The following is a 14942-nucleotide window of genomic DNA, read 5'->3' on the forward strand; positions in this document are numbered from 1 at the left end:
ACATGCGGCCTTTCAAGTCGAAGTTTAACTGCACATTGCACCGGCGTGATGAGTTTGATAAGCTTTGAGCGAGCAAGACAAGTGGCAGAAGAAAAGTCCCCTCTTATTGCAAAGTTTTAGTTTAGTTTAGGGCTGCAGGACAGTGTTTCCTCTCGTCTTAAAGTTCATGAATTTAACGATTATGGGTCGCTTTTTGCCAGGGGAAGGTGTTCCGATGCGCTCCCTGGATACTGTTCGGAAATATGTTTAATGTTTATGTTTAACGAAGACTGGTCGTAATGCAAGGAAGATGCGTCTACAATACCTGATGTATTTTGTGTTTTCTACTTACCCCTAGGTGCTGATATACGTGTTTTGTTTTAGTTGCGAATAATTGTCCTGACTTTCTGATTGTTAACCAGTACTGATTAGGTTTCCCTGGTGTTATTAACACTGTTTGTTTGATGAGAATATGGCCAAAATAAAATTTCAGACCTCACTTATCCAATGTTGAAGTTTAATCACGCCGCCAATCGAAGGTTTAAATACACGTTCTGTAATATCCGGCGTAATCAATTATCTCATAAGCCCTCACCTCTAGATGTCTTTTTCAATTAACCACATTTTTAATAATGGAACCACGTGCATTAATTATGTTCCTGTAGAGTATTATTACATTAACGTTATTAAAATTTGAATGTTGCCTTGCAAGCGTATATCCTTTCGGCTGCTGTACTAAGGGTGTATAGTCCCGAAAAATTATGCGATAAATTTATGCAAATGTCTACACCTGACTCTTGTAGTGCCGCAATTAGCTGTGGCGTGTTTGGAGAAGTTTCTCCAGAAATATAACGGGCCACAGCCACGGGAATTACTTAATCAAAACGTTGTTTAGTGCTTGCCTTCCTCAGCCGTAGTTGCTCGAGCAATTCAACCCCGATCAGTATTAGGTTGCGTAATATAACTCTATATGAACGCTCGGTCTAACTTACTCCCACACCATTACATGCAGTTTCGGCAAACGGGCAGCGAGGCCGACACAATGCTCCCGTCACGGCTCATCATCGCTCTCCTCGTGCTTACCACTCTGGCGACGCTTCCGGCGCCGTCGGAGGGCACGCTGGGCGCCCTGCTCGTTCCGGCCGCCCTGTTCGGCTTCCCCATCAGCCAGCTGGCGTTGGGCCTGGGCATCACGGGCGTCAAGATCGCCATCGCCACGCGCATCCTGGGCTTCCTAGCCGGCCTCATCTTCCGCGGCCGCGGCGCCGACCGCGGCATCAGCGTCAAGAAGGAGTTCGTCCACGTCCCGTCGAGACATCTGGAGGCGCCTCCGGTGGTGGCGCCACCTCGCTCTGACACGGCCAGGGTTCTCGTGGCGCCCCCGCCGCCGCTGCAGCCAGGTTTCTTTCGTGCGGCACCCCAGTCCCCCTTCAGCCTACCTCGGCCTTACGCCGCTCCTGGCCGTACTGTGGTGGCTGAGCCACCACCACCGCTACACTTCGTCGCTAGTAGGCCTCAAGTGGCTCCGACAGCCAGCTTCTACGCCCGGAGTCGGTTCCCCCAGTTTCAGGTGTGTCTGTACTGCTGACGACGCAGTCCTGGTTTCTCGGGAACATTTGTGGTTTCGCCGTGACGAGATTCTTTTGCTGGCGCTCTATAGCCTGTGTAATTTAGCAGGCCATTGATTTAGATCTGACGGCGTAACTGAAGTGATATTCAATTCAATTCAATGCTTTATCTGTCTTTCATGAACAATGAAAGAAAGGAAGAACCACATAAGCTACTGCGACCAGTAGCTTGGCGAGGTGACTGTCCCCTTAGGACAGCAACGTTCACTGCGCAGGACGTAGCACATAATTTTTCAAAAAAGTTATCTTGGTAGGTCAGTCGGCATCGAGTTCAGCGATAAAGTAGATGTGGAACTAAAGTAACTTCCATATCTTACCCGCCGCGGTGGCTCAGTGGCTAAGGCGTTGCGCTGCTGAGTACGAGGTCGCGGGTTCGATTCCCGGCCGCGGCGGCCGCTTTTCTGATGGAGGCGCAAAGCAAAAACGCCCGTGTGTACGAGATTTCGGCGCACGATAAAGATCCCCAGGTGGTCAAAATTAATCCGGAGCCCTCCACTACGGCGCGCCTCATCGCCTGCGTTGCGTCGGCGGGTTAAACCCCACAATCAATCAACTTCCATATCTTAAAAGAATCTGTCTATGCCTTACAATCGCGGGGATCACTTTATGGTGAAACTACGAATAGAAGCCAACAGCAATATAAACATCCAGCAATGGAAAGCAAAACACATCACTTAGCGCATATAAGTGATAACAGCAGCAATAACAGTGCTAATGCCGATAGATATCACGACTCCGTGGGCAGTCCACACATGGTCATTTGAAGGGGGTGGGAGGGGGGGGGGTTCAAAATTTTAAATATGCCTGAATGTAGGGTCAGTGGTCGGAAATCGTGTCGTTCAGCGAAGGAGTTTGCGCAGGGCTACCTGCATTTTTTGTATCCGTCAACAAATTTGGGGCGACAGAAACGCCTTGCGGCAACGCCAGCTGCATTGCGAATGCTAATCAAAAAACGTCTGTAGCTCTCGTTTAATCAAAACTTTCCCGAAACAATTGTGACCATTAGCCACTAAGATGACTCCGTCGTTACTACGACTTTCATCAACTTGTAAGAATTAGTTCACAGTATTAGCGTAACCAAATTTTCGCCTGCCTACATGGCCGCCTACGGAGGAAGTATGAATATATAAAACGGCTGTAACTCTTTTTTGCTCGAGCGTGTGAGAAGTTTTTTATGATCTCAAAAGACCTCCGACATCACAACTATGAAGTCAGAGAATATTTGGTTTATTAAGGCGGACACTTTGGGCACTGGGAAACACTGGGCACGGGCTGCCCATATATCACTTGAACCAGGAGCTACCTTTATCAGCACGATTTATGGTTCAAGTGAAGACAATAACGTAAAGTGTGTATTGCTATCATTTGCAATAACAACGAAATTGCACCATTTCGGTTATCTGTCACCAGCCCATTGAGCCGCCCGGGCTCGATGCGAGTAGACACGCGTAGACAATATTTTTTTAGCGCACAGAAATACGTGCTGCCTTCTCTTCTTTAATTTTTGAAGGTTCGGGATACTTTGTCTGTCGATAGATGGGGTTAAATGTCGGAGAAATCACGGAGTGCGAGAGGAGGAGGAGCACGAGGCAAAACGTTTTATTGAGCAAAAAAAAAAAAAAAAAAGAAGAGGGTGGGTGGCATCCTCAGTTCAGGAAGCCGCGCTTCCGCAGCCCGGGTGGCCCGGTTGATCAGGCGTTGCTGGTCCTCCGGGTGCAGGCTGGTCAGGGCGCGTTCCCACCGCTCAGGGGACGGGGACCGGAGGGGATCGGGATGGTGCCGGCAAAACCATACAAGATGGGCTGTTGTGGCGGGCAGGTTGCAGGAATGGCCGAAGTAGGAGAATGTGGTAGGGGAGATGTGCGACAGTACGGTACAGTTGAAGTATGTGCCTAGATTAAAAAAAAAAATATTGTTTCAACCATTCACCCTTGGCAACCCAGGGCATCAAAGGGTTAATGCCGAGTTTAATTTACTTGTAAATATAGTCGAACCTCGATTTAACGAAGTCACCGGGATCCCCGAATTCTTTCGTAAATCGGTAACTTCTTAAAATCGAGAGAAGGACAAATTTATTGCCTAAAGCTCGTGATTTTCGCCTGCGCGCGCTTCGTGAGCAGCGGGAGCACATACTTCTCGTAGCTGGCCAGTGAAGTAAGTGTCCCCGGCACCTAGCGTCACTAAATAAGCAACGCTTAAGAGAACCGCCACTTCGCGCAACCGGAAGCGTCTCGGGTCCATTTTGTTTCTGGCCCGCAGTGTTGCCATCTCTCCCAACGAAGCCGCCGCCGGTTGTGACGGGCAGAGTGCGACCGTCCGCTCCAGCGTCCGCGCGGCAGGGAGAGAGAGAGAGAGGAGATCCGCCCAAAAAAAAAAACAAAATGGCTGCGCCCATATGTAAACAAATATCACGTGGTGCTGACGGACCAATGAAAATCCTGGCGGGCACATAACAATGAGAGAAAATAGTGCCGATACTCTAAAGCTTTTATTTAGTGACGCTTTTCGTGTGCCGAGGGGGCCTGGTGGAACTGACCCAAAGCCTGGAAAGAAATGCGCAGTCTATCGTTCCGTGCAATATCGGTTGGTAGTTTTGTGAGAACCAAAACGACAATGCCTCCGCTGCGTCGATTGTACCGCTCCTACGCTGGCAGCACACTGCCAGACATTCTAGACGCCATTAAGTCGGAAAAACCTCTTTTTATATGCAACTTTTCCCCCTAAATGCTTCGTTAAATCGAGTTTGGCGGCGAAGTTTTTTTCGTTATTTCGAGTTCGTAAAAGCATTAAGCTTATGGGAAACTGCTAGGGGAATATGAATGTGTTCGTCCATAAATTCGTAAAATCGGTTTTCGTAAAATCGAGTTTCAACTAGTTCGTTCCAGGTGAAGCTACCTTATGGAACAGCGTGTGCAACACCTGCACGGGCTTCCACGGGAGGAACACGGACAGCCCCATGTTTGTCTGCTGGGGTAAAACTCCAGTCATTGCAAATTTCATTAAGTAACCACAAAGTTGTGGTCACTACCCGTACAAATTGAGCAGGAAAACGACTACGTGTACAATCTCCAACAGTGTGTGTAATGTGTATTCTACAAAGATTCTCTCGTAATCCACCTCGTAATCCACCTTTGATTGGCTACTATTTTTTTTACTCGCACGTTTGGCTGCATCTGTTATTTTAGTGTTAGGTGATTGTGCCCATCAAGCAATTTCTGTGGCCAGCACGAGTACTTGTCACGCAAGAGCTTGTACATGAATGCTATCAAACCAGGGGCTATAAATGCGTCAATTTTCTCCCGCAGGCGTCTTTCCCGCAGGTTATACCGGAACAAATCCACTTCGTACTGCCACCCCCTCCTGCGTTGGCGATTCCGGCACCCCCCGCATCAGATTCAAAAGCCTCATCCAAGAACCCGCTACCCGGCGCACAGCCGGCCACCGGCGGCACCTTCGACCAGATCCTGCGGATCGCCCAGTCTCCGGCCGTGTCCACCATCGTGAGCAACAACCCCGACCTCATCGTCAGGTTCATCCAGGGCATCGCCGGCGTCAAGCCCCTGCCGCACACTCCCCTCGGGACGGCGCACAGCAATGCGGGGCTCACAGCCGCCAAGGTGGGCAACGGGGACGTCGAGGCCCTCCTCAACTTCGCGCGCCAGGACCCGAACCTGGTGCGCAACATTGTCAGGGCCGACCCCGGCTTCGTACCGAGCATCGTTAACAACATCCTGGGTATTTCCGGCCAGGGTGGCCAACAGCCGACCCCCGCGCCACCCGCCAACTTCTCGGACTTCGACTTCAAGGACAAAGAAAACGACACTGCCGACAAGTCTTCCGACGTTCCAGCTCACGTGCCCATCGACGAGACCTCCGAGACCCCGCCACCGTCTGAACGCAAGCCAACAGTAGCCAATCCACCACCGCAAGCGTACCTTCCACCTGTCGGTAGTCACCCGTTGCTAGGATATCCGTCGACGTTCTACACCATTCGCAACTACCAGCCGTCGCCGTACGAAGCTTACGGGTTCCCAGCCGGGGGCACCGAGACAGCAGAGCGACCAGTTGTTTTCTCGAGCCTGCCTTGGAACACGGCCACGGTTCTCGACGTTCTTAACATGTCTAAGCTTGCGGCCCACCTGAACCGGGGGTCACAAGGCCCGTACACCAGCAATGGTGTGGCCGAGCAGCTTCCAAGTGAGCCGGCTGCACTTCCGGTGAACGTACCGAGTACGAAGGATGAACCACAGCCTTCTTACGGAGCGGATGTCACCAATGAGGCGGCGGAACCCCCGGCAGTCCAGGCGTACGGCCCAAGTATAACAGAGAAGCCGGAGCCTTCCTACGAAAGTGCAAGTGAACAGGGCCCTATACAACCGGAAGTCAGCCAGGACGTCACAGCCGTCGAAGAACCGTTGCTCGAACCAGATTTACCCAACGCAGTGGACGCCGAGGCTGACGTCTACTCATCAGTCCAGCAGCCTTCTCTCTCTGTCGACCAGTCGCAGCACAAAAGTCTGCCCGCCGAAAAGGAAACGGCCGTTCCTCCTCCCGTGAGGTTCGTCTTCAGGCCAGTCACGGGAAAGTTGGATGCTGTTCACGAGAGTGGTCGAGCGGTCAACATGGGCAGCTTCCCCGCCGGCGTGTATGATCCCACAGCTCTGGCCACGGAGATCAAGAAGAGCAAGTGAGTTTGCACATGCTTTTATCGTTAACTATGCATTTATATGTATTGTACCACATGTTGCAGTTGACACTCTATCGATGCAAGGGGCTACTGCCATTAACTTAACGTTTCGCGGAGAACTCGGGTGGCACTTCATTTTTATTAAAGGCGGTATGCTTCTGGTTCAATTTGTCACACTCACCAGATAAAGCAAGCGATTGCCGAATCGCCTCGCGGTCCCTTCACCTTACCCAGGATTCCTTCGCGATGCCGTAAACAAAAATAGTTATCGCTACACCTGGCCGTGTGAGAAGGGTATTTTTTTCTCGCATTCTCTTGCCTTACTGTACATGCTCGAGTCCTTGGCCACCTTCCCTTCCCTTTCTGATCTTTTACAATTCCCCTCTGTCTTTTAGGGGCGAAGGCTGTTTGGGGCTCGGGCTGTCGGCGTCTCCTGTCGTGGTCGTTATGGTCGTAAACGTCGTCTCATGAAGCCACGGTACTAAAACACCGGAACAGTTGTTACGGCTCACGCTAAAACATAGCCCACACTAAAAAAATAAACACCGGGACACTCGTGTAGGCCTCGCGCTGAAACTCTCCGTGCTTCAAAGACACGAGACTTCTGCAGCAACGCTGTATGCCTCTACTCTCAACGGTTTCATCTCCGTTGGCGAAAGCGCCAAGGCGCCAAGAATACACTTATACACTGCATGCTTTCCCCTCCCCAGGTTTCCCGTTATTGGAGATGGCTCGGGATTTTTCATTCATTTTGAGCAACGGCTGTTTTCGCATAGTGTACCGTATACGCAACAAGTGAGATGCAACGATGAGCGTTTATGCAATGTAATATTCTGCTCTTTCCAGTGCAAACAACCAGTTTTAGTCCGGCGCATCATTTTTTTAAACAGAATTGTGTTTTATGCCCGGGTACACCAAGATCTCACCGCTGTCATATCCGTCGCGGAAATGACATCACCACAAAGAGTAGCATTGATGCGGCTCCGACCGGATTCGAACTCCGAACCCGCTCACCGCAACGGGACGTACACCCTTGGTGAAGATTTTGTGGGCCAACCCTAAGCCTCCTCGACCACAGAGAATTCAAAGAATCGGCTTTACCTTGAAATGTGACAAATATCTTAAGGCAGTGAGAAAGAAAGGTGTTTTCTCTAGCTTTCCTGCATAAAACGTTTCAGCCTCGCTCGGGACGTAAGCTTCTACATTGAATTTTTGCAGCCTGCGCGTTTCCGGCTTGGCCCACAAAATTTTGACAAAGACTGAAGATACCGATGTGCCAACTGCTCTATGAATTCAAGCGCAAGAAGGCTTACGAACGCTCCTTATATATTTCCCACTAGCTTGCTTATTCTGATGGTACTGCCGTCTAGGAGAGGCGAAGCGATGTAGTTCACCATGATGCTAACAAGCCCCGACACTTAGCTCCTCGATGCCAGCGTCTTCGTGTACGCGGGACGCGGGTGAACTGAGGCACCCTCCGCCACCTGCTGCTTTCGGTTTCGGTTTTGGTTCCGTTTTGTTCGCATGCTTTTCAAGGGGCTGTGGTTTCACTCGGATTTACGCAATGTTCCGCCGCGTGGAATCCAGTGTAACGTTTATGCGTCTAGGGGTGCCATACCGACGTAATATAAATAGCGATGGGCAAGTTCTTATGGATGAACAATAAACATTTAAATGCTTCTGTGGAGGCACATTTAACTTTCGTGTTTTACCGATTCCTATGAAAGAGGCATATGTCACTTGATGCCCTGTGTGATGTCAGCCTTGATTTGCGTTGCGTATTTGTGTCTGATCTTTTTCTTTGGTTCTGTTTTCGCGTTTTCAGTTCGACCAAAGCTGATGCGCTGGAGCCCATCTTAAGCCGCAGGAGGCGCCGCACTGAGGAGAGCCCGCTGTCCCAGTACCTCAACACCATGCGCACGGTGGACTCCCGCAAGTGCGTCTTCAAGATGGTCTGCTTCATCGGTGCCAACGACCAGTCGTTTGGCCGGTACGGAGAGAACGTCTCCGGCCTCTTCAGGTACCTCGCCCGTTTCTTCTACCGGTATTGACGCTCTCGGAGGCGAAACCAAGCTCCAAGAAAGTGCAGATACATGCTGACATAGATGACAGGGTTCGGCTACGAAAGGGGGATCGACTTGATTGTTGTTCGATGACACCGTGGAAAGGTTGACTCCCTGATGGGTATTTAGCGTCTGTTTTGTTGCTTGTTTTCTGACCGTCCTCGAAGAGTTAGCATGAACATGGGCGTCTTAAAACAGTATCGGAACTAATGTGTGCACAGAATACTATTATTACGATGAAATCGCTGTATTAGATTTCTCGATTTATTCGAATTTCAACTGCGCGGTATGGAAAGTAAATCATCACCTGTTTAAATGAAGCACCGATTATAGCGTAATTAGTCTCTTGACCCAAATTCGTCGTGGCGAGGGTTTACGACACCTGTGAATGTATACAGCTAAGGGGATTTAAGGAGAGCTGCCCAACGCATACCTCTAAGGCGATGGCATGATTTCAAAGTTGTGCATAAAAATATCGCAATATCGCTCGCCATTGCGATACCTAATTCTGTTTCTTCAGAGAGGGTAAACAGTAAAGCAGTTCACTTTGTTTTTTGTCTTGAAGTCTTATTTACATGTGAATGCAAACTCCGTCGCGGATTGGATACCACCACAAGCGTCGGGAAGAGATTTTCCAACTGCGATGACAACTTTCCCCCTCCAGTGTTACTCTCCGCTTCCCATGGGGACTTAAACGAAGCATTTGAGGTGTTTGCATATATCGCGCGACACGAGTGCAAGCTACGAATCTGCACCTGGCCGTTGTGAATCACTATATCGGTGTCGTGTATAATGGAAATAATATAACAGGAAGAGCCAGCAAGGGGAATATGCACGACGAAAAACGTGGCGACAAATGCTGCTTCCAGCTATGGTACAGCGTTATAAAACCACTGCTACACGATAGTTATTGCGCGTGCGAAATTAGCCCATGGTGCCATCTCGATGGGCGGTCATCTTGGTGCCATCATTGTGATAGATGTTGCGCAAGCATTTCTATTCCGGTTGCGTACCACTGGTTACTGAAAGCCTTAAAAAGGACCCTGCAGCAGTTTCGATAAACGCTTTCATCCTTTCCTTCGCGTCTGAGGCCACTGCGAAAGCTGCCGTTATCGCCAGCACGAAGAGGCGCTGCGTGATTTGCTCGTCGCACCAGATACGCCTTCCGTTTCTGCTTTGTTTTGTGGCTTTATTTTTAAAGTATCTATCAAAAAGCGTTCATTGCTGCAACTGAAGGAAAACCATTCATCTGCCGCTACATGGCCTCAGTGACGTAATTCGGGCAGTCGAAGAACGTCAAGACTGGGAAAGAGAGAAAAATTTTTTAGCGAGTTTCCAAGTTATCTGATGAGCGCGGAGCAGTGATTTTTGGCTGAGTTACTTTTCAGCCCCCTAATCTAAGTACTGGGTGTGTTGGGTGACAACGTTCAGCAAGCGTTTAAGATTTTAAAAAAAGTTAAAAAGAGGGCTGCAGGGTGCCTTTACTGTACTTTCCTCACCCTCTTGCACTACCACCCCCAACCTCTCAACCCTATTCAGCTTTTCCTCTTCCCCTCCCTTCAACCACGCCCCACTTCCTCAACTCTCCTCGTAACTGCCATCCTGTAAATATCGCCCTAAGCTTCACACACAACTGCCTCAGCTTATCACGCTGGACGCGCACGTTTCATCCTAGTCCTCTTGTGCTTTCTCGTACCATCCCTCCATTCCCTGAATCCCCTCTGTCCCCTTATCATCGTGTCCACTTTTTTAAACAATGGCGTATGAAACGGCGAGGAAGAAGGAGGCGTACTGAACAATCGCCGACTTACAACTGGTTTATGCGTCGATTTAACAAAAAGTATAATAATCAATGTTTGCAGACTGTGTTGAATGTACGTATAAACCTCTTGAGTCTGCGCTTGTTTTCTACAATTCCTTCATCCGTGTAGTTAGGTTTAAAAACTTCGTGCAATAGACATATGGATAAACCAGCTAGTGGACGCCCGTTCGGTACACTTCCTTCTTCCGGTGGGTGGGGCTAATCTCGTCAGCATTCCTTAAACGAGCACTGACACGAAAATTTTATGTTACACTTTTATTGCTTTTATCGATGCTTAATGGTCTGGCGAACCTGAAGCAGCGCTTCAAATACTTCAGCGCACGATAGTTAATTACATTGAACGGCCTGAAAATAATTTGTTTCAACTTCCCGCGCTTTCATCCCGAACGGCGCATATGACAGAATCCCGGCCTGACCTCACCGCTTTGTGCGGACGTCACCGGCGCCCGCTTGAGAGGGTGTTGCACCCGCTCGCCGCTCGTGGGGTCGCGCGCGTGAAGTGACGTCACGAGTTTTTGACGAGCGCTGTCGCGTCACTTTTTCCTCTCCTGGTGTGATGTCCCGCTGATGTCCATTTGCTGAGTGCCGCTCCGCGCGCTGCTCCATCGGCGCAATGAATGAGATCCAATTGAATTATGTTCTTCGCGTCGCAGGCCGCTCATATTTCAGCCAGGGTATTCTGTTGAGTGAAGGAAGCAAAACTGTGCAATAATATTAACCCCGAAAATTGATGTCAGTGCTCCTTTAAACATTTCGCCCTCTCTTCCTCCCCGACTTTTTTTTTTTACCGTGAAGCTGTAATCCTCTCGTTGAAAGAAATTTTTCGCGCCATAAAAGAAAAAGACAGGCAGGACCCAGCAGTTCTTGCCCAAGAGGTTGAGCGCATGCGTCAGGATAATCCAGCACGCAGCAGAAATCTCAGTATGTCTGCAAAAAAATACAAAACCACGTGATGGATCATAAGGCGCCTGTGAACAATGGGACCCCCCTCCCCCCTATGTGTTCCTGGTAAAGATTAGGGCTGCAGCCGCTCTCTCAAAGGGGTGTTGACATCATTCGGTGGGGAGCGCATGCGTCAGGCTAGGCAGGACCCAGCCCTTGCCATCAGAGAAGCAGAGTGCAAGTGACAAGTCCGCCGAGACGACGAGAAACATTTCATACCCTGCACTATTACCATGTGTAGTGGTTCATAAAAGCTTTGCTCCACATCCACTTTCGCAGGGCGGGATGGCGGGCATTTTTTAAATGCGAATGCATTTCTTAGTCGAGCCATGTCAGGCGCCGTGCGGCGTCCACGCGCCCGCAGGTGTTATCTCTCCGCTCTCACCCCCTCTCCCATAGCAACAGCTGCGAGCGCGCGCTCCTCCTCTCCCCTAGTAACCGGAGCAGGTGGTGCGGGCGGATCAGCGGCGAGTGAGTGGAGAGGAGGAGCGCGCTCGGGCGTGTGAGGGCGCTCGCATCGCGGGAGCTCGCCGGAGCTCCCGCGTGTATGGGAGAGTGTAGGCGAGGGTAGGCGCGGTGCTTCGGTGCTTCTCCTCTCGACGCTCGCCCCACTCTCCCGTTCGCTCAGTCGATCCTCAGGTGAAGAGGCGCGAGGCCGAGACCAAGCGGCAGCGGCAGCGGCACCGGGCCGATCCCGGTGCATTCGCATATTCTCACGATTCCCTTCGGGGACGTGGGGTGAATTTTTTGGCCAGTGTTTAGATGCCACCGTACGAACTTGGCCAGCTAACCGCACTGCTTTACAGTTCATCGGAACCACTTTTACGGACGCATCTCGCACAGATGGCTCAATGGAAAAAACAAGACAGGGCAAAGCTGCACTGTACTGGTTCTCGTTGTTCCCATTTCTGTTTATTAAAGCGAGAGCTTTCTTAGTGGGTACGATGGGTTCCTGTAAAACAACTAATGCAATTCCCCAAAAACCGGTTGGTCTACCAAAAAGCTCTAATCAGCTCTGGACACATAGCGCGTGCGTGAAACCAGACTTCCATCGTGCCAAATCGGTCAGTGGAAAATCGTGACTAGGGACTGTTCTAGGTAGACAATGCACGCTTCGATTTTGAAGGAGTAGAATGGTACACCTTGATTTCATAGAGCAGGTAGCGGTATACATTTAGATCATTCGTAGATGCGTTTACTTAGCGCGCGAAAAACCCGCACACGTGTTTGTTCTTCGTTTGCGAGTAGGGTCTTTGACGGTTTTTAGATGGATTGGACACTTTCAGCGGAGGACGTTGGGCTCACCTTTAGCGAATGCTTTTACGCAATTTTGACGAGTTGTGTCTGTTAGGCCGCTTTGGCGCTTCTATCAACGTTCTTTAGGAAGGGGTGGCAAATTTTTGGCGTACTTCGCACACGGCGTGCGGATTGTAATGCAGCCTCTTTGTTACAGGACGAGCACCTGCACGCGTTAGTTTCGCGGATATTTTCGCCAATGCGGCTTTCCCCGGAAGAATGAGTTGATGCCCCTAATAAAATCAGCTGGCTTTTGTCGGCTCGACTGACTACTTTGTACAAAAGAAGGATAACCTTGACGGACTCTGCTGTTGCACCGTATTGCAGAAACGTCGACTCGTTCTTGGGCTCCGTGCTGGCAGCCGACTACAGCGAAGCCTACCAGGTCGGGCGCACGCACGGTGGCGACGGCTGCCGCATCAAGTACAACACCTGTCCCATGAGTGTCGTCGACCTGGTCAGCTTGTCCGCCAACTTCGGTTGAAACACGTTTCGTCATCGAACCGCAGCGGAATGCACAAGGGCTTCATAATATTACATATGGTAGAGGAAGCAATCGTGTATTTTTTGCAGAACGCTATGCCGCCGTCTTCTTCTGTGATGTTACCGTGAAAGCAAACTCAAGAATGCAGCAGTGAACGTTTGCGGGACTAGCTTATATAAATTATGACTTAAGATGGTCGGAGCGCTATCTGCTGGCCATGATATATTTTTTGTGTGTTGACAGAAGTGGTAGTTGCAATGCGATGGCATAGTTCATAGTGCCTTCCATGATTTAAACATTTCGGCAAAGCAACTTCTAGCCCAAACTTGCCGTGACAGTTCAATGGAAAAGCGGTCAGTCGTCGCTAGCCGTACTCTTCCAGCGAGTACTTTGAGGAAGGAAACGTTTATTAGCTTTACAAACCACCCCTATCTAACAAAGGCAAGACCAATCGCAATTCATGCCTGCGATGGCTTGGTGTCCTGTCGCCGAGCTCTGGGACTGACAAAAGTTCCATATTCACACGAAGTGTATGCGCTGAGCAGCTCCGACCTTGCCCTCATCTTGTAAGGCAGCTTGAAGATTTAGACTGGTTCAGTTATTGTGATCACTGTACTGCCGTGAAGCGGGAAGTTGTAACGCATATTTATTTGCCTCATGACATGACTGCCACTCCTATCTGATTTGTCATGTTTGTATATAATAGTCAATAAAATACATATGGGAAATCTCTTGTGTTGTTGTTGAGCCTTGAATCCTGTTAGGGGCTCCTATTAACCCCAAAGTAGACTGGCTAGAAAATCTAAATCACTTGTGGACGTCACAAAAGCCATCCACTGATAACGCACCAGTTTCTGCAAAATATTTTTGTTTGGTAACAGTGGTAACGAAAGCAGCTTTCACCTTCTTCAATATTGCTGACACAATGCCTTCACATTGACTGTGAGTGTAGTCGGTGGAATTACGTTTTCTTTTTGTCTTTTTCTAGTTTCTAATAGAATGGAGCGCTTTCAACGAATGAGCCAAAATTTCTACGGTCTATGTATTTGTGTGGATTGGTATATTTAAACATATAAAACGAAATATTAATTGAAAAGCCTCCAAAGTTCTGTGTCACGACCATAAGTGTGCTCGTAACCCGTGTGCTGGAGGTGGACCTCTATGTACCCGTTTTCAAAACGTGAATTTCGCTTTTTTGCCTAAATTTACCGCCCACACAACAAATTATATTCCTCTGAAACAGGAACTGCAGCAGTTACCTCGATGGACATGCGTTGTAAGCGTATACCAAGGCGCACGTACTTACGTCGGATAGTTTTCTTCACATCTTTAGTAGTGCAAGCGCAAACCGAGGAGTGGTGTGATTTTTCTCTCTTAAAATGCTTCTTTTTCTAGAAAGTCGAAAGCAGCTAAAGCATGCTTTTTAGTGTCACCTGAAGGTACTAACTTGTGCTTTCTAGTACGTTAGGCCTATGATTTAGTGCAATCATCTTCGATTTGTAGCATGCAAATATCTTCAGGTTATCATTACTCATCCAATTATTTAATCATGCCACGACAGCATGCATTAGTGGAGGCACGTATCAGCTCAGTAATGAAACAAAGTATGTATAGAGCAACTCAGTATAGTGACACGTGGCCGAGGACGACGCAGGTTTCTTCATGGAACAAAGCTATGTTGGAACGACCTTGCGCTCAGCTAAGAGCTCAAAAGATTACGCAGCGATGTAGAAGTAGTCACCAACGTCATGTACAGTCGGTAAAACGCTTGTCTATAACAGCGATTTCAACTTCAACCAGCTACATCCAAAAACTTCCGAAACATACTCGTTCCAAATATGTCGGAGGCAAAAGCGAAGGGCTAGTACTTCATAATTCCGCAGTAGTTTTATTCAAATCCCGCTCCGGCGGGGCAGGATAGGGCTGAGAGTACGAAGGCTGCGTTATAGACAAGCCTTTTACCGGCTGTACACAGGCGAGTGTCGCCGAATCAAATGCCGTGTTTCTGTTCTGCGGGCAATTATCTCTCGGCGTTATTGTT

At 49.3% G+C, this 14942-nt stretch overlaps 1 protein-coding gene across 1 annotated transcript; it reads left to right on the top strand.

Moving 5' to 3' along the window:
• The first annotated feature begins 1013 nt into the window (after window positions 1-1013).
• LOC144149012 (uncharacterized) lies at window positions 1014-13573 on the top strand. The gene is made up of 4 exons (XM_077680543.1): window positions 1014-1549; window positions 4913-6294; window positions 8120-8314; window positions 12745-13573. The coding sequence occupies exons 1-4, from the start codon at window positions 1022-1024 to the stop codon at window positions 12899-12901; spliced, it is 2262 nt and encodes a 753-aa protein (XP_077536669.1). The 5' UTR covers window positions 1014-1021; the 3' UTR covers window positions 12902-13573.
• The last annotated feature ends 1369 nt before the right edge of the window (window positions 13574-14942 follow it).

This window comes from Haemaphysalis longicornis, unplaced genomic scaffold (genome assembly GCF_048455015.1).
Source record: "Haemaphysalis longicornis isolate Haplotype H1 unplaced genomic scaffold, Haemaphysalis longicornis Haplotype H1 scaffold_8, whole genome shotgun sequence".
Classification (NCBI taxonomy): domain Eukaryota; kingdom Metazoa; phylum Arthropoda; class Arachnida; order Ixodida; family Ixodidae; genus Haemaphysalis; species Haemaphysalis longicornis.

Coding starts and splice junctions, on each gene's coding strand:
- LOC144149012 (XM_077680543.1), top strand. CDS start 1,022: ATGCTCCCGTCACGGCTCATCATCGCTCTCCTCGTGCTTACCACTCTG. Junction 1,550..4,912: donor GTCGGTTCCCCCAGTTTCAG/GTGTGTCTGTAC, acceptor TTTCTCCCGCAG/GCGTCTTTCCCGCAGGTTAT. Junction 8,315..12,744: donor AACGTCTCCGGCCTCTTCAG/GTACCTCGCCCG, acceptor ACCGTATTGCAG/AAACGTCGACTCGTTCTTGG.